This window comes from Coffea arabica, chromosome 6e, assembly GCF_036785885.1.
Source record: "Coffea arabica cultivar ET-39 chromosome 6e, Coffea Arabica ET-39 HiFi, whole genome shotgun sequence".
NCBI classification, from domain to species: Eukaryota; Viridiplantae; Streptophyta; class Magnoliopsida; order Gentianales; family Rubiaceae; genus Coffea; species Coffea arabica.
In genome coordinates, this window is record NC_092321.1 from 26,039,965 (window position 1) to 26,064,650 (window position 24,686).

General features: G+C 36.0%; 1 protein-coding gene, 1 long non-coding RNA gene and 1 pseudogene across 2 annotated transcripts; 2 read left to right on the forward strand and 1 right to left on the reverse strand.

Moving 5' to 3' along the window:
• Positions 1 to 3,217: 3,217 nt before the first annotated feature.
• LOC113696648 (senescence-specific cysteine protease SAG39-like) lies at positions 3,218 to 5,191 on the forward strand. Its single transcript, XM_027216031.2, has 2 exons — positions 3,218 to 3,701; positions 4,460 to 5,191. Exons 1-2 carry the CDS (start codon positions 3,275 to 3,277, stop codon positions 5,059 to 5,061), a joined length of 1,029 nt encoding a protein of 342 aa, XP_027071832.2. The 5' UTR covers positions 3,218 to 3,274; the 3' UTR covers positions 5,062 to 5,191.
• Positions 5,192 to 6,320: 1,129 nt separating this feature from the next.
• LOC140009252 (uncharacterized) lies at positions 6,321 to 9,306 on the reverse strand. Its single transcript, XR_011816643.1, has 3 exons — positions 9,111 to 9,306; positions 7,245 to 7,314; positions 6,321 to 6,498 (listed from the first exon to the last, which is right to left on the reverse strand). It is a non-coding gene; the product is annotated as an uncharacterized lncRNA (long non-coding RNA).
• Positions 9,307 to 12,522: 3,216 nt separating this feature from the next.
• Positions 12,523 to 24,126, forward strand: LOC113696649 (ABC transporter G family member 6-like; annotated as a pseudogene).
• The last annotated feature ends 560 nt before the right edge of the window (positions 24,127 to 24,686 follow it).

The window sequence follows — 24,686 nt, forward strand, 5'->3', positions numbered from 1 at the left end:
TAATGGTCGCATGGTGAATTTGCTGAATTGAAGAGTTAGTTTGGTCTTTTAATTATAGTTTAATTGCTCTCCAAGGCCTGAAATCTTATGATCTCATGCATGAACCCCCAACTTTTGTTATATATATTTACACCACGCCAAAATATTTATAAATTCTTGATTTTCTTTTGTAAAGTTTAAATTTAGACATTTAATTGACCAATTATTAGTTCTAATAGCAAAATAAAAATAATACGTACAAAGCTTACTCGAAATTTTCTCGGGTTCTCACACCTTATAATTTCTAAAATATATAAAGGAATACTATAGCCGTTAATTTGGAGTGTGTTTGAACTGTGTACGTAAATCAAAGAAGATGACAGAGGAAGTGGAAAAATTGGTAAGTTACTTGTTAAGGAAAAAAGAGAAATATGAAAATTTGAAGAAGGTGAGAATGGTGCTTGTGGTGGCACTCTGCTCCTTAATCTTTTATTTCCTTATAAAAAATTGTTAAGCATTTTCTAGTGTTTTTAATTAGTCTTCTATATTTATTGGGTCTACAACAAATTAAATTTTGTGATAATATATAGGTCCCATAAGGGTATTTTTTGATTCTCAGACTAGCATTTTACTGACATCAGCAGCATATTTTTGTTAAACATTTGGCCATCCAAAAGGTGAGAGTGTAATTTGATCAAATTTTGGAAGTTGATTAGCAATTAGGTTAAATCTCAAGAGAGATAAATGTAATTAACTTTTAAAGATACACAATGTAATTAACGTTTTGAACCCGACTTACCTTTCGGCCTAGTGAACTCACTAGTACGCCGGATTGGGTTCCGAGTTTGACTGGATAAGAAGTTGATTGAGTCAAACCCACTACAGCTCGCTTGACGAGATGGTTCAACCAGAAACCTTTACATGACCCAATGGTTCTTTGTTTTTGGACCAAAATATATGCTTTTGCCAAAATTAGAAACTGGGATCTTTTTTTAGTTGTACAAGAGCCTTTATCACTAGGCTAACCTTTTACTTGTTGATCAAATGTCCCTTCAAATATATATATTTTTTTATAGCATAATTAATTCAACTCTCAAATTGAAAGTGTTATTATTACGTAACAATAATTCATAAAGAAATACTTTTTAGACAAAACATTAACAAAAGATTAATTTTAATTCCTAAAAGTTTGTTGTTTTAATAAATAAATATTTTTTTTAATATTTGAATACATGCTTTATATTTACAAAACATGATATAAGTAAATTGAGTCCTTCAGTAATGTTTATATATTGATAATATATCTTTCTAAATATAATAATTAATATTTAAAAGCACTTTATTTATAAATTCTACATATATTAAGATGACTAATATATTACATATATTTATAAATATTACTAGTTCAACCATCAACTCATGAGTTGAACTAGTGACTCATCCACCCGGTCCCTTTGCTGGGTTTTTCTTTCTAGGCTGAATTAAATAATTATGCATTTGAGAGTTTTGAAATAATAACAAAAAACTTGGTTTTTGGCAACAGCAAACCACTCTTCGATTTGCTTTCTTTAATTACCCTTCCTGGTCAAATTCCCATTTACAGGAGTAATGTGCTTACGCCCATTAAAAATTTGGCTCCTTTTGCTTTTCCAAATATGGAGGGAAAGGTTCATTTACCATCATAGCCAAATAAAAAATGTTATTGCTAGACAGCAAAATATTGGTCAACATCTTAATTGGACTTGTATAACGTTTTCATTTATATTTAAATTCCCTCTCATGGGTAACTCAACGAATGATTTCCATAATAAATGTTTCTTGAGCCCGACTATGATTATCAAGGAATAATTAAGTCACAAACTTGAAACTTCATATGTATCAATCGGTGTTGCAAGTTGTGCTTTTCCGAGTAAATTATACATAATCCCTACCATATATGGTTTCATGTAAAGTAGAAATTTGGGAAAATATGCTTTATCGCCTATGGTTTAGTAATTTTTTACATAACTCTCATATAGTTTCAAAAATCTATATATAACCTCTCATATTTTGGATTAAAATGTCAAAGTGATGGAAATTATCATTTGTAATATAACACATAGAAATATCGAAATTACCCTTGTTTAGAAATTAAAATAGATGAAATGACCAAAATATATAAACATAATATGCATGACACTCTAATCCCGTATAGTTTTATATTTTACCATAGAACCCCCTTATGATTTAGTATTTTACCATATAACTCCCTTATGGTTTTCAAAATATATATATAATCCCCTATGGTTAATAAATAATTTTTAACTTTACATAGGGATACTTTTGACATTTTAGTTGACTCCGTTATGGAATACAAATTCCGTCATTTTGATACTTTAATCCAAAACCATGAGGAGATTATGTATAACTTTTGAAATCATAGGGGGTTATGTAAAAAAGCGCTAAACCACTGGGAGATAAAGTGTATTTTGTCCTAGAAATTTAATGAAAAATAGTCTTTGTGATACTGTTAGTTGAAATACCAATATTGTCCTTAATTAAATACTAAATCGAACAATGGTCTAACCATATTGTACAAAATCATAGGAAAGTTATGTGGATAAATATAAAAATTACAAGGAAATAAAGTGCATATTCATGAAAATTATAAGGAGTTAAGTGGATATTATGAACTATAGGGAGTTATATAGCTACTTTAAAACTTTAAGGGGGTGATGTGGCATTATGCAAAACTTTAAGGAGGTTTTTCGTTTGAATATTTGATAAGCACTGAGACTCGATGTCAGTATTCTTATGCCATATATAAGATCCTATATTCTTAGTCTTATGAAGTTGCAGTTCAGTATTTAATGTCCAAAATGTTAGGAAAGAACCATGAGAAGAAGACAAATAAAGCCAGCAGATATTGTGTGCAACGCAATGGAGCAACGTTTACGCCATTGAGCTTCGACGTCCATTTCATGCATAACTCGCCGGGATCTCTAGGGAGTTCATTTTCTGTCCAAATTGTTCAAAGTTAAAAGAAAACCATGGTGAAACCATATAAAATGAAATGTCCATAAATACCTATTTTTCACGACGGGAGCAACGTTTACGCCATTGAGCTTCGACGTCCATTTCATGCATAACTTCCCGGGGTCTCTCGGGAGTTCACTTTCTGTCCAAATAGTTCAAAGTTAAAAGAAAACCATAGTGAAACCATATAAAATGAAATGTCTATAAATACCTATTTTTCACGATGGGATGCAGCGCCACTTCTCATTCACATAATTTAGATATTTTCAGTCCATAAACAATGGCTTTGAGATTTAGCTGGAAGCTTAGTCTGACTGCAGTCTTAATGCTGGCAATGATGGCTTCTCAAGCCACATCGCGCAGCTTGAATGAAGCCTCAATGACTGAAAAACACGAGCAATGGATGGCTCAGCATGGACGCGTATACAAGGATGACGCAGAGAAGGCGGATAGATATAAGATATTCAAGGATAATGTGAATTTCATAGCGTCTTTCAACAAAGCTGGAAATCGACCTTACAAGTTAGACATCAACCAATTTGCAGATTTGACAAATGAAGAATTCAGGGCAGCTCGAAATAAATATAAACCGTGGAAAGTGTGCGAATCAAAATCATTTATGTATGAAAATGTCAGTGCAGTTCCAGCAAGTATGGACTGGAGAAAGAAAGGAGCTGTTACAGGAGTCAAGGATCAAGGCCAATGCGGTAAGTCTGATAAATTTATTATCTTAGTAATTTACTAATTTTTTTTAGGCAAAACTGTAACTTTCATTGATATGGGACAGGTAAATTCGTACACAAGATAGAATATCTCATTTTACATGTTAAACTAACTACCACAGGAGCCTATGTCGGACCATTACACAAACAAAACACTGAACGGGATATTCCATTTCAAAGCCAATTTCCAGCTTTCATGAGACTTTGGGATCTTTCCCCATGCAAGAACCACGTGCGTAATCTCCTCTACTATAGCTTCCTTGATGCTATCAGCCAAAACTGAAGCAGACCTGAATATAGCAGCACTACGTGCCCTCCAAATATGATAAATCACCACAGAAAAAACAAGCTTTTTGAACTGCTGCACGAAAGTCTCACCGGTCCAATGTTTGAATACCCACTGAAGCTCCTCCTCTAGCGTATTGATCCCTCTAAATGTCAAACACATTCTCTGAGCTTTTTCCCAAATCTTGGATGAAGTTTTGCACATAAAAAACAGACGATCAACGCTCTTTTCAGCTGCAGAGCATAGTACACATTCAGTTGACTCCACTGCCATACCCCAATTCTTTAATCTGTCTGGAGTATTCAACTTTCTTTTACATACCAGCCACAATATAAATGCAAATCTGGGAATAATAATTAGTATTTTACTAATTATTATTGATTCTGCTCCTTTTTTTTTTTTTTTAGCTATACTTTTTAAGCTAAGTCATTGACAATAAAATCTTTTGAAAATCCAGGATGCTGCTGGGCATTTTCAGCTGTTGCAGCCATGGAAGGAATCAACCAACTCACAACTGGTAAGTTAATCTCATTATCTGAGCAAGAGCTTGTTGATTGTGACACTGCTGGTGAAGATGAAGGCTGCGGTGGAGGACTCATGGACGATGCATTCAAGTTCATCATCAAGAACAAAGGCCTTACAACCGAAACAAATTACCCATATCAAGGAACTGATGGAACTTGCAATGCAAACAAGGAAGCTAACCATGCTGCAAAGATTACAGGTTACGAAGATGTCCCTGCAAATAGTGAGGCTGCACTTCTGAAGGCTGTGGCCAACCAACCTGTGTCAGTTGCCATTGATGCTAGTGGATCAGCATTCCAGTTCTACTCAAGCGGTGTTTTTACAGGCGATTGTGGGACTGAATTGGACCATGGTGTCACAGCAGTTGGTTATGGTACGAGTACTGATGGCACCAAGTATTGGCTAGTGAAGAATTCTTGGGGAACCAGTTGGGGTGAGAATGGATACATCAGAATGCAGAGAGACATTGATGCCAAGGAAGGACTCTGTGGCATTGCCATGCAAGCTTCTTACCCTACCGGTCTAAAATGTTGAAATAATGGATGAAGCTTTCTTTCGACAAGACGACAACAATGTTTGGATTCTTTGGAAATTTCAAATGCGTCTTGTCTTATCAATTGTGCTATATATAATATCAACATTGTTGCCATTATGTACATGAAAATATGTATTTAAAGATTCAAAGAATGTTTTATTTGAAAAAAATGTAATGATCACGAGACGAAGTTATCCTTAACAAAACACATATGACATGATACGTACTAGAATTAACAAAGCTGCTAGTATTAGCACTCCATATGATAAAAGGGAATCAAAACCTGGATCATAAGTGTTTAAAGAAAGAAATGTTGAGACCCTGATAGAACCTTGTTGATTCATGTGGATTGATCTCCATTGATTTTGGACTCAAGTTCTAAAAAAAAGCTCTAAAACAAATGTAAACTTCACTATTGCACAGAGTTCATTAGAATATGGACTGAAAATAAAATAACAAAACTATAGGTAAGACTTAAGAGTTTTCATAATACAATCATACATATGAAAATGATTCCCTTAAATTGTTTAAAGGTAATTGTTTCTATAGCACAAGGTCTCTTTCATTCGTATACTTGTTATACTTTTGATCTAAAGTTTCTTCTCCACAATTTATATATAGAGAGGTTGAAAAATATTTGAGCTGCCTTTGCTTTGCATGTTTTTAAGCTAAATTACATTTTGGTTCTGTTTTATTTGATTCTATAGGTATACTGTTTATCTACTCAGGGTCAAGATCAAGAGGATCAATACTTAAAAAGTTGATTGTTTGTGGAACTTTCCGATTGTCAATCAGGAAAGATTTCGAGCAGTTTCATTTTTATATGTTTTTCTTTTAATTTTTTTAATATATGATATATTGCTATCGTATTGGAAGAGAGAATGGGAGAGAACAGAACTTTATCCTATTATCTAGGAATACACCTAATTTACCACTAGGATAACAATTACGATATCATATTTACTCTGGCATATACATGACTCGCTCTTCATCTTGTGGATCATCAAGTTGCTTGTGTCAACTTTTGTGTTCAAAAGCCACAACGGTTGAGATAAGCTAGAATAATAGAGCGATTTATTATTTTTGATGGTACTATAGTGCATTTCATTGTGGTATCTGTGACGCCCCCACTTCTCTCTAAGGCGAACCAAAGGGTATCCGCGAGACGCCTGTCCAACTTTCGCTAGGATTCAAGCAATTTCCGTCCAAGCTTAATACAATACTAGACGTTACGATTAAATATCATAAATACAATTAGTGCGTAAGCATTCAAGCTTATCAATATTCAACATCTGCCCAATCATTACATCGGGACCTCGAAATACATCAATATTCAAAATATACATCAATCACAAGTCTAGCCCCAAAGTGAAACGGAAACCCTAAAACAAGAGTACGGCAAGAGGGGTTTCTCCAACATTTCTCCAAGTCCAATCCTGTTAAGGAAAACAAATCTACAGGGTGAGCAAAACGTTCGTGAGGCCAAGAACACACATGCAAGCACGTAGTCCAGATAACAGTCACAAATAACAGTTCAAGAGATAATTACAAGTAATTAATAAAGCAAGTGAAAGTAAGCAGAAACAATTCAAGGATATAGTAGCTCTCAGGAGCTAAGTTCCACTTGCTTTGCCAGTTCATTCGTATATCTTCCCGCGATGGCTCTCCGTCAACCGGGTTGATATTTCCAAACCATAGATCACCACTTACTTCTCATCCGTCCACCCTACACCGCTTCGGGCCCGCACGACATTTATAAGGCTATACTCCACGAGTATGCCAAGCAAGATCTCTCAAATAGATCAAGCTTATCATGTGATTCTCATGGCTCACCAGGGTTCCCGACCAAGCCTATGCCGGCTCGAGTTCCAAGGTCGGCCTATGAGTTTGGGCGTCCTCCTTGTATCATGTAAGTGTCGAGGAGATTCACTCCAACGACGTATGCAGTCATAACATACCATGTCATGTATTCAAGCATTTGACAGGTTTAAGCATTTATTTCAGGTCATGTAAACCAGGCAAAACATGTTAAGCATGAGTCATTTGTTTCAAATGAGAACGAGTGCGATAAAGTACACATTCGACTCCATTTTTCAAAACCAAGTAGGCTAAGCATGTAATCAGGTAAGCCAAGCATGAATCAAGTCCATAGAGTTCAAGTAGCCATACACTTGATACTCACCAAGTAGAAGTAGTCTCAACCGAAATTTAAGCGTTCACCGTGGGATCCTCTTGAGGGTCCTCGTGTGCGCCTGAGCACATAACAGTGAAGTATCACTCATATATCCCAATTATCAAGGAAGATTGTACACTAGTACAATCTAAGGAAATTTCATGAAAACGAACCTCAATTACTCGTAAATCGAGGTTTAAATGGAGTTTCTCAAAGTACACGGTAATCGAGTTTTCATTTTGGGAAATCAAGTATAAAACGTTCAAGAAATATTGAAGGAATAAGGAGTACTTGAAAACTCCCTTCCCTTGGAGTTTGGGAAAAACATTCAGGTTTGATACGATACTTTGAAAAATCGTATCTCCCATTCTACATGTCAGAAATTGGAAAACTGGGTGCCGTTGGAAACCTCTTTGAAAGTACTAAAAGTTCTTAGAATACACTTTTCTAAGATTCCAAATGGACAACATTTAAAAATGAGCTCAAAGTTGCTGTTTTGGTTCATAAGGCAGATTTAAGTTGGTTTTTGGCGAAATTTGAAATTTCGGCAAAATTCACTTGAGTGAAACTAGCTTTTGAAATTTGCAACTCTAATAGTGTTGTAATCCAAGTTTACAAAAAAACAAGCGGAACAAGAAACGGAGTTTCGAGCACCGAGATACGGCAGCTCAAAATTTGGGAAAATTCGAAACTGCTGAACAAATTTCCAGATTTGAGTTTCCGACTTTGGGACCTTAGTTGGGTATCGAATGGACTTGGATTGGTACAAAATTTGGCAGTATAATACTCCTATATAATGGGCATTCCTCTATCAACTTTCATGGAAAAATACCTTCGGGAAGGTAGTCAACCAAACACCCAAAATTTCGAAAATCCTAAGGCAGAACTGCCTTGTGCTTTTTTTTTTGGTTTTCCATTCCAAACATTTGGTCAACGAAAATCCTCCAAACATAGTTCATTAGTGTAGGTAAAGCCTAAGGAATATTCATGGTACATTTGTTAAGTGTTTAACACCCAAAAATTCAATTAGCAAGTCTACACCAAGCCTTGCATCAAATCTGTCCAAAAGTTAGGGTTTTCAAGAGCAGGGCAGGTTCCGTATTTTGATCACAAATCACTCAACTTAACTCAGAATTGAGCATGGTTTATGGCGTTGGAAAATAAATTCATAGAGCTATAATTTCACAGAAGAAATCATTTTGAAATTCGGCATAAAACTAGCTCGAATTTGAGCCACAAGTTGCAGCCTCAGCATTTCGTTCCAGGAAAACAGAGAAACACAACAGCCGATTTTAAATGGTTGGTTCGGCTCACATACATGGAATGTGAACATGCATTTTATACCGTTGGAAAGGTGGGAATGTGTAGTTTCAAATGCCACTAACGGCACTCGATTTTGACGTCGGAGCACAGAGTTATGGACGAAACAATAAAGCTGGTCTGAGCATTACGGGAACTGTTTCCAGGTTTACTAGCTTCACGAAATTAATCTATTTGACCAAACAAACCTCAATATTTTTCAATGAAATTTTATACACCATCTATACAACATATAAACATCATATACAAGTCATTAAATCCCTAAAATTCGGCAGAAATAGATACGTTCAAAGCAGGGGCAGAATCGGAACTTTTTACTCCATGCACCCCTTGAAGTTTCTTCTGGTTGTGCACCTTAAATCTACCATTGTGAGCATTAAACTAACATTAAATCCATCATCAAACATGAGATCAGTCCCCAAGACAAAGGTGGGAGTTCATAGAGCCCACCCATTTCATTTTACACCATAAACAAGCTAACCAAAGGCATGCTAGAGCTTAATCATGCTATATGACTTCCAAATGACAAGATTCTATGAGTTGATCATCACTTACCTCTTTGGCGCACAAAAACCAGAAATTTCGGTCTCCCCTTTTGCCAAGAAAACCGTGAAAGCTTCCCTTTTGTTATAGCTCAAGATGATCCTCTAGTGTAGAACTAAGTGCTGTGAAAATTTGGTAGGATTTGAGTGAAGTTTGATGATGATTTTGGTGAAGAGAATTTTGAAAGAACTTGGTGTTCTTGTTGCTCTCCTTGGCCGACTGAAATTAGAGGGAAGAGAGAGGGAAATTTGATCAATTTTCAGCTTCCTTGAGAAGCTTCAAACGTGTGGCCCATGTTGATGCAAAAGTCAACTCTTCTACACGCGCGCACTCGCGCGCGTTTCGTGCTCGATTCCTCTCGCGTTTGTTTCACTAGTGCACTAAACCTCTAGTACACTTATATTCATACAAATATTATTCACTCTTAATTGTCCCAAAATAAGGGTCTAAAGTCCCTCAATTAAAATCGCGCGTGTGAAAACGTGTATCTCCAATTTGAACGCGATAACGCGAAACCTCCAAGAAATCCTTATAACGATAGTACTAATAACTATCACTTGAGTATTTAATCGTTAAAATACCTAATTTAGGTCCATTGTATAAGTCTTTAATATTCCAAGCCTATTGTACTCTTATCGGGTAAAATTTCCAAGCACTATTCACTGTTCTCACTAAACGAGCTCTCGGAAATTAATTTTTGAAACAAGTCACTTTAAAAATATAATGAAACTATATTTCCATGTAATTAGGTTCAATAGGTCTAGAAAATAATACTCGGAATAAATGAACAAGTAAATAATTAAATAAGCTCAAAATAGGGTTTTAATAGGAGTTTTACGAGTCCTCACATGAGTCGAGTATTAACTCCTCAAATCTCCAATAAATTTGTATCCATGCGTCTTTTGGAAAACTATCCATGCGTGAGTAGTATATGCTCACTTAGAACTTATTCACCTTTAATTCTCGATTAACTTTTCTTAATATGCTATTGTCCTTTCTTAATTTCCCTAGGATAATCATACTCTAGAATATAATATCACTTTGAAACACTCGTGTTCATTATTTCTCACCTAAACAATCCTCCGAAAATTGAAGTTGTTAACGGGACGTTTTAAAAGCATAATGAAGACATTATTCCATACGAATGGATTTAAAATGGTCGTAATAAATTATTTGGGGAAAACATGTGGATAAATACTTAATTAAACCATTAATATTCGATAAAAATAAGAAATTTTTCGGGTCCTCACAGTATCTAATTAGGTTTCCTCATATTGATCCTAATTAAGTCCCATGCTTTCCCATTTTTGTGATTTTATGAAATTGGATAAGATTAAGAGTTGATCTATACAAAGCAATTCTAAATTATAATATTTCTAAACGATAGATACAAACATGTAAATTTCCAAAAAAAAGTGGATCATCCATTAGTTTATTTGTGTGGATTAAGTCGTATGTAACTTAGTATAGAATTTTCCTAAAATTAAAATGCCAAAGTTAAAAACAACACATAGCTTACAAAAATTCAGCTGTAACTTGGAGCTGATTTTCACCAAGGAAGATGCCAATAACACCCAAAATACTCGGGGAACAATTGAACTTTGGTTTCCCATTTTCTTTTTCTATTTATACTTTCGCCTGTGTCAAAGTAAAATAGATGATTAAACTATATAGGGACTAAGATCACGGAGCGGACCATCTGCAAATCAAACAAATAGCTAATGCCTTTCTGCATCCCCGTGAATTGAGGTTATTGTTGCGAAAGCACGCTTCTAGTTCAAATAGAGCAAAAGCTTAGCTTTACTTTACTTAACAAGCATCAATCTGTTTTCCTGAAAAAGGAAATTGTCCAGAGTATATTTGTTACATAAAAGTAATGGTTACATTTTCAACTGGCCCATTATTGAAGAGGGTTTGCTTCCATTGACAATTTAGTCCAAAATATGAAACATTATATAAAATTTTGAAACTAAGTAGAGTTATGCAAAAATTTGTCGATTAAGAGGGGCTAAAGTATAATACCCTAACATAGTTTCATTAGTTTAGCATTTTCTTTTCCTTTTGGTTCTTAAGTTTATAAAGGTATAAAAGAAATATTGTGCTCCATTTTGTACAAGTTAAAAGGCGCAGAACATCCAGAGAGTTAATCTATCGAACACAATGCAGGTTTTAGAACATCTTCGTTGATACAAATCCCAAGAATTTCTGCAAATCTTTTCATGCCTTCTAAAAGCAGAAATTTTGTCATGTTTCGTGATTCAAACTCAATCCATTGAGGAGAACTTTCGAAATTAAATTAATCAGTTTTGACCAAACCTTGTAGGATTGCCCCTAGCATAACTAAACTCAAAGTAGTCAACCATATTAAATTAAGACGGGGACAATTATAAACATATTTTTCCTCTTCTAAGATGATGACTAACTTTTTTTTATATAGAAAAAATTATTTCATTCAAACAAATCTGCACTAATGGCAGAAAATATATCAAAAAAATATGACAGAAATACATATAGATATGAAATTAATAGATATAATAGATCTAAAATAAATACAAATAAAGATAAAATTAATGCTCCTATATATCTTCTATCCAGATGAATGACTGTAATCCAATACATTAGTACATGTCTGCTGAAAATCAGATCTATTTAAAACTGGTTCAAGCCTAAAGAGAAATTTAAATCTAACAATAATAGAGAAATTGCAGATTTGAGAAACTAAATCCTAGATCTACAAAATTGCAAATTTCACAAAGATAAAAATCTAAAAACTCTCACAAGAAAAAACCCATAAGAGATTAAAACTCTCGCTAGAACAATTTAGAAGAGAAGAAACTCTCATTAAGAGATCCTAGAAGAGAAAATCTCTCATTAGGTAATCCTAAGAGAAAATTTATTCAAATAAGAGAAACTAAAAACTATAAAGAGTACTTCCTCCTATGGGAAAAGACCAGATTTGGTCTTCCTCCCATGGGAGAGATGAAGAAGATTTTGATGGAAGAGTTCTAGAGAGAAGGGAGAGAAAGGAGTTTTACAGAGAGAAAGGAGAGAAAAGAGTTTAAGATGATGACTAACCAGTCTTGCAGTAATTTATAACTACTCTTACATTAGTTGAAATAGGGAACCTTAGAGTATTCATTTTCATCATCTTTTTACTAAGAGTAAATTCTTCAATCTAATTCTTCGTTCCGTTCCCTGTACATGAGTCTTTAGAAAAACAGATCGTCTTCCTCATCCTTGACTACAGTTCATAATACTTTGAATGCTACTCTCTATTATGTATCAATTAAGAAAAATGAAACTACTCTATTTTTTACCAATTAATAAAGAAATAAAGCTTCATTCTATTCCTGCTTTCTAGTCAATCAATTACTGATTCGATATGCCATATTATAAACAAGAGTATCTAATTCCCAACTAGTAGCTAGCGCAGAACAATGGTGGAGATTGAACTAGCTGCAACGTCCACCACCTCTGCATCACCAACTCCCCTTTTGCTGAGCACTGGTGATTCAGAGGAGGAGGACAACGCTGAGGTTATTGCGGCTCATTGAGTCATCCAAATGAGGAACCCCAACATCCAAAATCAGGCTTATCCTCTCACTCTCTCCTTCGGTAACCTCTCTTACAGCGTCAAAATTAGCCATAAACTTGACTGGTTTAGTATCTTCTCCTACACCAATAAGAGCAACCTTTCTTCTAAGGAGACAGAGATGAAAGTTCTGCTTAATGATGTCTCTGGTGAGGCACATAGAGGTGAAATTTTGGCCGTGCTAGGCCCCTCAGGGTCAGGGAAGTCGACCCTGATTGACGCATTGGCTAATTGGACATTCAAGGGAAGCTTGAATGGAATGATCACCCTGAGTGGTGAACAATTGGATTCCAGCTTACTCAGAGCGATCTCTGCCTATGTTATGCAAGATCACCTCCTTTTTCCAATGCTAACTGTTGAAGAAACTTTGACGTTTGCTGCTGAATTGAGGCTCCCTCAAATTCTCCCCAAATTCGAGAAGAAAGAAAGAGTTCATGATTTGATAGATCAATTAGACCATCAAACAGCAGCTCAAACCATCATCGGAGATGAAAAGCACCGGGGGGGCTGGTGGAGGACGCTGGCGAGTCTCTATTGGAATTGAGATCATAAACGATCCTATTCTTTAATTTCTCGATGAGCCAACCTCAGGACTCGGCTCCACTAGTGCTTTCAAGGTTGTGAAGGTTTTACAGAGCATTGCTCAGACAGGAAGCATGCTGATCATGTCTATACACCAGCCAAGTTTTCAAATTCTTGGCCTATTGGACAAGTTGTTATTCTTGTCTCATGGACAAGTAGTCTATAGTGGATCTCCATCAAATTTGCCCTTCTTTATGGAGAACCTAGGACAACCAATACCTGCAGATCAGAACCCTTCTGATGCAATTTTGGATCTCATCTGCGATCTTGAATATTCTAGGGATGGGATTGACAGCATGGCCCAGTTCAATCAGATATGGCAGCAGCAATACATGGGTAGAGGAATAGGATCAGAAGTAAAACAATCTACTGCTAAACAAAGCCTGAATTTGAAGCAAGCATTCAGTCAAAGTCTGGATTTGAAGCAAGCATTCAGTTCCATTATTTCTCGAGATAAATTGGTATCTGGGACAACCCATAAGGATGATTTTAGTACTCCTACTTCTGTTGGAATGTATGCCCTAAAACAATGTATTTGTTTTTATTTTATACATTCCTAAATTATATGTTTTGTATTTTAATAACTTCTTATTTATCTGTTAAATATCAGATATAACTGATAAAGTCCTTAGAATGTTTACTAATGTGATAGTAGTCACAAGAGTTGATGACTATGAGATATCAATCGCATTTATAGTAATATTCTTAAAATTCCCTAGTTATAGTACTAATGAAATAGGACATCTTTAGTACGGTAAAACTAGTACACAGTTAGCCTCTAATTAATGTAATTAGTGGTTGTTCTCATCAACTATGGTATGATGATACCTAGGCTAATGTGTAGATGATTTGGAAAGTACAAATGCATTGGAGTGATCCATTTAGAGATCCCGTTAGGATATCTATCTAGTGCCAATGGTGTATCTCTAGTGAAAAATTGTGTAAGTGATCCTACGACTTGAGATCACCATAGTATCTTGAGTGTGAATCGCTACATTTTGACTCTAATTACTTGTTACTCTTCGTGAGTGCCTTAAAGTGTTGAAATTGGATGTAGTGTGAAGCATGTAAAGAAAATGAGTGATCGAGATAGGATTTACCACTCTGATAGAAGGAGTTGATATCCGGATGGCCACTAGTGGGAAATTGACCCTAAAGTCGACTATTAGGTAAATTGAAGAATGTCTTCAATTTAACCTAATTCAGGGTAAATTTCAGGAACTAGAAAACTTAATTAGTCATCAGGGAATTGGCACTTATTCCTTATTCCTGACTAATTGGGTATCTTTGGTGAAAGGATAATAATTACACGGTAATTTTTCACGGAAAGGTTAGGTCAAATTCCCTTGACTAATTCCGAGTAATTGGGCGGTTACGATGTGTTGCTAGACACCGCTCGTGATCTATAATTATGGATTAATTATTTATTATAAGTTATGATAAAATAAAGTCATTTATTTTATCTAATTATTAAACCATAATTATTGCCAATTTATTCGGGACCTATTGGGTCACACGCAATAGAGATTTAATCCTGGATTAAAACTATGTAAGTTATCGGGGTTTAATTTTAAAAGAAAATTAATCCCAGGTCTATTTGAGCAAATAAGAGTGAGCGGTTATCTCTTATCTGTTAGATAACTAATAGATAGAGTCATATGTGATGAGAAGTCTTATCGTTTGATTTTGAATCAGACTCATCATTCTATCTTATCATCTCTCGCTCTCTCCTTTTATCCCTGATATACAGATACAGGAAGGTGACGAATGAGATTTTGGTTTTGGGGTCATCGTAACCAAAAAGAAAAGGAGGGTCTGTGAGCATCACATACAACAGAGAGAGAAAAATACTTTTGAAAAGAGTAAGAAGGCTAGCACCTTTTTCTTTCTCTTATATACATAGTTCGTGAGACGATCCAGGGTTACTCTAGCGTGGATATCAGTAGAGGCAGGACGACTGGACTGCTTAAGGGCTGACCATCCTCAACAATGCTACAGGGAGTCGTCGCAAGGATTAAGGTAATCCTATAACTCTACTTTTAGTGCATCATACGTAAAATCTAGGGTGATTCCTGGATAGTTTTAGGGAAAAATTTTTATTTTTCCGCTGCATGGTGTCCCTAAAACCTAACAGTGGTATCAGAGCCATCTTAAGAATTTTACGTATGATGTTAAGCAATTTTGGATTCATGGATTAATACTGCTGATTGGATTTAATTAATATGCGAAATTATGGGAAAATTAACTTTCGTTTTTGAAAACTGCGTTAAGCGTACGAAGCTTTGGAAGCTGCGGACATCATAAGCACCTGGTTTTTTTTTCCTTCTTTCATGGATTTGCATCACCCATGGTCATAGTTGATCATCTGCAAAAGTTGCAGGATGATCATTGAAACAAAAAAAAAAAAAAAAAAAAAACCGACATAGCAAGTTTGTATTTGCAAACCTGCGGCTGCTGCGATGTTGCGGCTACAAGGGCTGCTGCCATGTGAGGCCATGGTGGCTTTGTATGCCTGGTGGTGGTTGCTGGGTAGAAGAGCTATGAGCTCTCTAGGACAAAAGGGCAGCAAATTTACTGCAGGCATCGGCAAGGGCACAGCAGCCTCCTCACGGTTGCTGCCCATGACCTCCGGTGGTTGCTACTAGGAGCCGCTGCCACTGGTGGTCAGTGGAGACTCCAGTGGTGGTGGCTGTTGCGGTGGTAGCTCCGCTATCCAGCAAACAGGCGCGATAACGAAGAGCAGCAGCAATCAGGCACGAGAAAACTTTGCACCTTGGTGTTGCAGCCGAGTGGTTGCTTCCAGTGATCACCCTGGTGGCTGCCGCTGGGAGTTGCTGCCGTTGATGGTCAGTGGAGACCTCAGCGGTGGTGGCTGAAGTGGTGGTGTCCAGTGGTAGTTTCTGGAAGTGCTAGAAAACAAGAGCAGTAGTGGTTTAAGAAACTATTGTTTTGAGAATTTGAAGTTTTAAAACATTTGACAATTTTTGAATTAGATCCTTTTTTTTTTAGTTGTTAAAATGTGTTATGGGATCTATTATTCATATTTATTAGGTTGGGAATTGATTCACAATTAATTTGATTAATTGAAATCATCTTTCCAATTATTTTCCTAATTTAGTTAGGAATAACAATGACCTAATAAAAAATTAATTTTATCAAAATTTCTCGCATATGCATGGACCCAAATTTTGTTTGGGACCTTAGGAATTAAATACAATTAATCCATGAATTGAGATTGCTTATTTACATGCTTTTCTTTTATTTAAAGTTGTTTAAATTGTGAAAATGCATGGTGGATGGTTGTGGATATAGTACGCAATATGATTGTGGTATTTCGGAAGGTTACAATCATTCTAGGTTTGAATGGTTGTAATTAATTTTAAAATAGGGTCTGCGTGTCCTGCCTTTCTTATTTTCTAATTGTAATTTCTTTTCTCATCTAAATTCCCCCCAAATGTAACTCGGGGTTTCTTCTATACTATTTGTAATGTACAATAGATAAGAATAGATGATAGGAATTTATATAATTTATATAGAAATTGTAACTTTGAAAAGAAGAAATGAGGCATACTACAACGAAGGGGTTCGTCTCGGTATTAAAGATTTTAGTCACATGTTAATTTTCCTAATGGCCGGGAAATTAGTTTAGGAATATCCACAACCATCCACGATTTAAATTCATGTTTATACGTTTTTGAAATGGTTATATGCATGTTTATTGATGAGACCATACGAGCAATTTTTCCAAATTTTAATTATAAAATATTTTGGAAAAAGGAGACAAATCCCTCAACTGCAATATTAAATCAATGAAATACCTTCCATCATTATAGTTTAAAACTAGAGTAGTTATTAAGTACTAGCTTGTTGGGATTCACCCAAGGCTGCCTTACTTACTACGTGTTTTTGCTATGAGAAATGTTCTCAAAGAATGATGGGTTTGATTTAACTAAAATTATGATTTGTTGGGATTCACTCAAAATCACTAATTTTAGAGGTAAGTGTTGGGTTGGTTCTTATAGATTTAAAGTCAAGAGTTGACGCTCAACTGAACTAGGAATTACAAATAAGTTGTAATTGGTGAAGTACCTACCTTTCATAATTATTTTCGATTTGTTGGGATACACTCAAGATCGAAATAAATTAAGATGGGATCCTAGCCACTATGGAATTTTAAAATTCCTGAATCAATTTAAGAGGGTAATTGATTTGAGAAATATAGTGGAAATAAAATCATAATTTTTGAAGTTTTTATGATTTTATTAAAAAAAACATTTTTCTAACAAATTCTATCTCTTCATTTTGTTGTAGAATGAGTAACAATTTGAGCCTTCGTACCATTCTCACTTATTGCAAACTTAACGACACAAACTTTCTCGATTGGCATCGCAATGTCCTACTCGTTCTCACTCATGAAAAAATTGAATATGTACTTGATGGGCCTATGCCCCAGGAACCTGAACCAAATGCTTCTGCTGCTGCTCGAAATGCTTATAAGAAACATAAGGATGACAATAGGGAAGCTTCATGTATCATGGTAGCTTCCATGACTCCTCAGCTTCAGCAGCAGCACATGAACATGGGGGCGTATGATATTGTACAACACCTGAGAAAGTTGTTTGAACAACAATCAAGGACGGTTAGATATGATACCTCTAAAGAATTGTTCAGGTGCAAGATGACAGAGGGAGCACCTGTTGCTCCGCATGTCTTAAAAATAATTGGGCTAATTGAAAAATTGGCCGAATTAGACTTTAAGATAGATCAGGAGCTGAATGTTGATTTAGTGCTCCAATCTCTGCCAGATTCTTTCTCACAATTTGTTATGAACTATCAGATGAATAATCTGTAGCACACTTTGCCTCAATTGTTGAATGTGCTGAAAACTGCTGAGAAAGAAATCAAAAAGGGAAAAGGCTCTACTGGTGTGCTTGTCGTTACTTCCTCTAAGAAGAGGAAGAGGCAAGAAAAAGGATTTAAGAAATCCAAAAACAAGCCCACCCAAAAGCCCAAAAAGGCAAAGGCGGACCAGTCCAAAGCAATCTGCTTCCATTGTAATCAAACTGGACATTGGAAAAGGAACTGCAAGTCATACTTGGAGAGCCTGAAACAAAAGAAGCTTGCTGAAGCTTCATCATCAGGTACATTTATGATTGAGATTAATGTGTCTACTTCCAAATCAGACTCTTGGGTATTAGATACCGGATGTGGTTCTCACATTTGCACATCTATGCAGGGTCTAAGGGATAGTAGAAAGTTGGGGAAAGGAGAAGTCACCCTACGTGTGGGCAATGGAGCAAAAGTTGCTGCTTTAGCTGTAGGGAATTATTATATCACTTTACCCAATGGATTGATTTTAGAATTATTAAATTGTTATTGTGTTCCGACACTTACTACAAACATCATTTCTATTTCCTGTTGGGATTTAAATGGGTTTCGGGTAACCCAGGAGAATAAATGTTGTTCTTTTTCTAAAAATGGTGTGTTTTATGGTTCTGAAAGTTGGAATAACGGTTTATATATTCTAGATCTTGATCATCAAATTCTCAATGTGAGTGGAAAAGGAATGAGAAAAAATAAACTAAATAAAACCTACCTCTGGCACTGTAGGCTTGGTCATGTAAATGAAAAACGCATCTCCAAGTTATACCAACATGGATACTTGAACTCATTTGATTATGAATCATATGATACATGCGAAGCTTGTTTACTTGGCAAAATGACCAAAATGCCGTTTAATAGAAAAGGGGAACGAGCCAGTGATTTACTTGGGCTAGTACATACTGATGTATGCGGACCAATGTCGATTACTGCTAGAGGTGGTTTTTCATACTTCATCACCTTCACAGATGACCATTCGAGATATGGTTACGTGTATTTAATGAAATACAAATCTGAATCCTTTGAAAAGTTTAAAGAATTCAAGAATGAAGTAGAAAAACAAACCAATAAAAGTATTAATGTACTATGATCTGATCGTGGTGGAGAATACTTAAATGACGAGTTTGGAGTTTATTTAAAGGATAATGGAATAGTTCTACAATGGACTCCTCCAGGCACACCACAGTTAAATGGTGTATCTGAAAGGAGAAACCGAACCTTATTGGACATGGTTCGTTCTATGATGAGCCACTCAAGTGCCCCAAAATCATTTTGGGGATATGCATTAGATGCAGCCTCTTATACTCTTAATAGAGTACCACTAAATTTGTCGACTCCACACCATATGAGTTATGGAAAGGAAAGAAACCAAATCTATCTTATATGAAGGTTTGGGGTTGCCCAGCTTATGTGAAGAGGGTAGAGTCAGACAAGCTTGAAGCTAGATCTGACAAATGTTTGTTTGTTGGGTATCCAAGAGAGTCTGTAGGATACTATTTCTACAATCCAATTGTGCAAAAGGTATTTGTCTCAAAACATGCTATATTTCTAGAGAAAGAATACATTCAAGAAAGAAGCAGTGGGAGTAGAATAGATCTTGAAGAAATTCAGGATCATCAAACAAACATTGAACAACCTATAGTAGAATAGCTTCAAGCACATAATGATGAGGTAGATACAGAAGCTGTTGATACACAAGGGCTTCGTAGGTCAGTAAGAACACGCTCAACTCCCAAGAGATACCAATTTCTTGTGAGCCATAGCAATGATGTGCTAGTCATTCAAGATGACGAACCTACTACCTACCAAGAGGCAATAAGCAATCCAGACTCCTCTAAATGGTTAGAAGCCATTAATTCCGAAATAAATTCCATGTATGACAATAAGGTGTGGACCTTAGTTGATCCACCTGAAGGGATAAAACCTGTAGGGTGTAAATGGATCTTCAAGAAGAAGACTGACATGGATGGTAATGTAGTTACCTATAAAGCTAGACTAGTAGCCAAAGGCTACAAGCAGAAAGAGGGAATCGGTTACAATGAAACTTTCTCACCAGTAGCTATGCTTAAATCCATTCGGATATTGCTTGCAATAGCAGCATATCATGATTATGAGATTTGGCAGATGGATGTAAAGACCGCGTTCCTTAATGGGACATTGCATGAGGATGTGCATATGACACAACCTGAAGGCTTTACGTCTACAAATTCTAGTCAAATATGTAAGCTACAAAAGTCTATTTACGGACTTAAACAAGCATCTAGGAGTTGGAACATCCGATTCGATGAGACAATCAAAGAGTTTGGATTTCTTAAGAATCCGGATGAACCTTGTGTGTATAAGAAGGTTAGTGGGAGTTCGGTTGTTTTCCTTGTTTTATATGTAGATGACATATTAATAATGGGAAACAGTATACCGATGTTACAATCGGTAAAGGGCTGGTTGTCGAAGAACTTTTCCATGAAAGATTTAGGAGAAGCGGCCTATATATTAGGCATTAAGATCTATAGGGATAGATCTAAAAGGCTACTGGATCTTTCACAATCTACATACATAGAAAAAGTGCTAAAAAGGTTTAGCATGGATCAGTTTAAGAGGGGTAATTTACCTATGACTCATGGTATAAGCCTTTCTAAAAACATGTGTCTAAAGACACAAGTTGAGACTGATAAGATGCACAATGTTCCATATGCTTCAGCAATTGGATCAATTATGTATGCTATGTTATGTACAAGACCTGATGTCTCCTATGCTCTGAGTGTCACAAGCAGATTTCAAGTTAATCCAGGTGAGGGTCATTGGATAGCCATTAAGAACATTCTTAAGTACTTAAGAAGGACCAAAGATTTGTTCTTAATATATGGAAAGGGTGAGTTAGAGCTCAAAGGCTATACTGATGCGAGTTTTCAATCAGATAAGGATGATTGTAAATCACAGGCAGGCTTCATTTTTACTCTTAATGGAGGTGCTGTCTGTTGGAAGAGTTCCAAACATGACACCACAGCAGATTCTACAACAGAGGCTGAGTACATTGCGGCCGCGGAAGCAGCTAAGGAAGCAGTTTGGATCAAGAAGTTCGTAACTGAACTTGGTGTGGTTCCAACCATTGTTGATCCGGTCACTTTGTACTGTGATAACAATGGAGCTATAGCTCAAGCCAAGGAACCTAGGTCTCATCAGCGATCCAAACATGTGCTTAGGAGATTTCACTTGATTAGAGAAATCGTTGCTAGGAATGATGTAAAGATAGAGAGAGTCTCCACAAAGGATAACATAGCTGATCCTCTTACTAAAGTTCTTCCTCAAAAGAAGCATGATAGTCATGTATTATATTATGGGATGAAAAACATGGATAATGTGTTTTAGTGCAAGTGGGAGATTGTTGGAATGTATGCCCTAAAACAATGTATTTGTTTTTATTTTATACATTCCTAAATTATATGTTTTGTATTTTAATAACTTCTTATTTATCTGTTAAATATTAGATATAACTGATAAAGTCCTTAGAATGTTTACTAATGTGATAGTAGTCACAAGAGTTGATGACTATGAGATATCAATCGCATTTATAGTAATATTCTTAAAATTCCCTAGTTATAGTACTAATGAAATAGGACATCTTTAGTACGGTAAAACTAGTACACAGTTAGCCTCTAATTAATGTAATTAGTGGTTGTTCTCATCAACTATGGTATGATGATACCTAGGCTAATGTGTAGATGATTTGGAAAGTACAAATGCATTGGAGTGATCCATTTAGAGATCCCGTTAGGATATCTATCTAGTGCCAATGGTGTATCTCTAGTGAAAAATTGTGTAAGTGATCCTACGACTTGAGATCACCATAGTATCTTGAGTGTGAATCGCTACATTTTGACTCTAATTACTTGTTACTCTTCGTGAGTGCCTTAAAGTGTAGAAGTTGGATGTAGTGTGAAGCATGTAAAGAAAATGGGTGATCGAGATAGGATTTACCACTCTGATAGAAGGAGTTGATATCCGGATGGCCACTAGTGGGAAATTGACCCTAAAGTTGACTATTAGGTAAATTGAAGAATGTCTTCAATTTAACCTAATTCAGGGTAAATTTCGGGAACTAGAAAACTTAATTAGTCATCAGAGAATTGGCACTTATTCCTTATTCCTGACTAATTGAATATCTTTGGTGAAAGGATAATAATTACACGGTAATTTTTCACGGAAAGGTTAGGTCAAATTCCCTTGACTAATTCCGAGTAATTGGGCGGTTGCGATGTGTTGCTAGACACCGCTCGTGATCTATAATTATGGATTAATTATTTATTATAAATTATGATAAAATAAAGTCGTTTATTTTATCTAATTATTAAACCATAATTATTGCCAATTTATTCGGGATCTATTGGGTCACACGCAATAGAGATTTAATCCTGGATTAAAACTATGTAAATTATCGGGGTTTAATTTTAAAAGAAAATTAATCCCAGGTCTATTTGAGCAAATAAGAGTGAGCGGTTATCTCTTATCTGTTAGATAACTAATAGATACAGTCATATGTGATGAGAAGTCTTATCGTTTGATTTTGAATCAGACTCATCATTCTATCTTATCATCTTTCGCTCTCTCCTTTTATCCCTGATATACAGATACAGGAAGATGACGAACGAGATTTTGGTTTTGGGGTCATCGTAACCAAAAAGAAAAGGAGGGTCTGTGAGCGTCACATACAACAGAGAGAGAAAAATACGTTTGAAAAGAGTAAGAAGGCTAGCACCTTTTTCTTTCTCTTATATACATAGTTCGTGAGACGATCCAGGGTTACTCTAGCGTGGATATCAGTAGAGGCAGGACGACTGGACTGCTCAAGGGCTGACCATCCTCAACAACGCTACAGGGAGTCGCCGCAAGGATTAAGGTAATCCTATAACCCTACTTTTAGTGCATCATACGTAAAATCTAGGGTGATTCCTGGATAGTTTTAGGGAAAATTTTTTATTTTTCCGCTGTATAGTGTCCCTAAAACCTAACAACTTCAACAGTCCCAAAATATGCTAGTCCATTTTGGACTGAAATCTCAGTGTTATCAAAACGATCATTCCTTAATTCCTTTCGCATGCCAGAGGTTTTCACTTGTCGATTTGGAGCAACCCCCATCACGGGAATCATTACGGCATCATTGTTCTGGCAACTTGATAATTCTCCCAGAGGATACCAAGAAAGGGTAACGTTCTTCGCATTTGTCACAATTGCAGACTATTACATTTGTAGTGATGGATTGGCAATTATACTTCAGGAGAGGAACATAATGCTGAGAGAAACAACTTACAATGTCTATAGACTATACTCCTATTGGCTCTCTGTCTCTGATGCACTAACTTGGCTTTCATCCTTGTTGCTCCTCTCAATCACATATTCCGTCACTACATTTTGGGCGCCTGGTCTAGAAGGAGGATTCACAGGGTTCTCCATCTATTTTGGAGTAATCTTGGCTTCATTTTGGGCTGGGAATTCATATATTCTTTTCCTCTCAGGATTGCTTCCTGATACCAGCCGTGCTTACATGATTATTGTCAAAACTTTGGGTTCCTTAGTTCTGTTCTGCGGAGTATACGTAACCCGCAATGAAATCCCACTCTACTGGATTCGGTTCCACTACTTATCCCTCAAGAAATATACATACCAGGCACTAATGCATAATGAATTCGATGATCCAACAAGATGTATTGTTACAGGAATTGAAGTTTTCGATGGAACTCCCTTTGTTGGTACGGAACCGGTTGGATTAAAAGAGCAGCTGTTGAGAGGCACAAGCCATGTTTTGGGCAAGAATATTACAAGCTGGACGTGCACGATGACTGGACCTGACCTATTGAAGCAGAGAGGGGTGGCTGATATTGGACAATGGGAATGCTTTTGGATCACCAATGCTTGGGGAATTTTCTTTAGGATATTATACTTTCTTTGTTGTTTGGTAATAATAACAAGAGAAAGTAATTCACTCAGTCTTCTAGATTGGCCATTGTTTAGAAAATTGTTTAGTGTTGTAATGCATTTTCCAAACACCCTTTTATCTTAAATGTGTCACACCATGAAAATTGCTATACCTTTACTCCAGAAAATAATGTCCAAATTATCTTCACGATGAACGTGCCTTTGACTTGTTGATGGTTGGTTTTGACAATGAAAGTCCGGATTAGCCATTGTTTATTGAATTTCTTTTGGGGTAATGACACATTTTTGTTTGAGTCCCACATACATCGCATTATAAAATTTGCTACATTGTTATCCTCAAAAAATTTCAAATAATATTCAAATGGTACCCTTGAATTTTTAGGTATAGATTGTTAGTTTTAAAACAGAAAAAGCTAAGGGTTCCACTTAATCATGAGACCATTCTTAAAAGGTAGCCATTAACCAAACCAATGAAGTTTTTACAAACGATTGGCCTTGCATGTGTTTGAATTAAGGAATAATTTTGAATACCTCCCATATGGTTTGGGAAGACTTCATTTGGCTCCCCTAAGATTTCAAATATTACATCCGGATAGTATCAG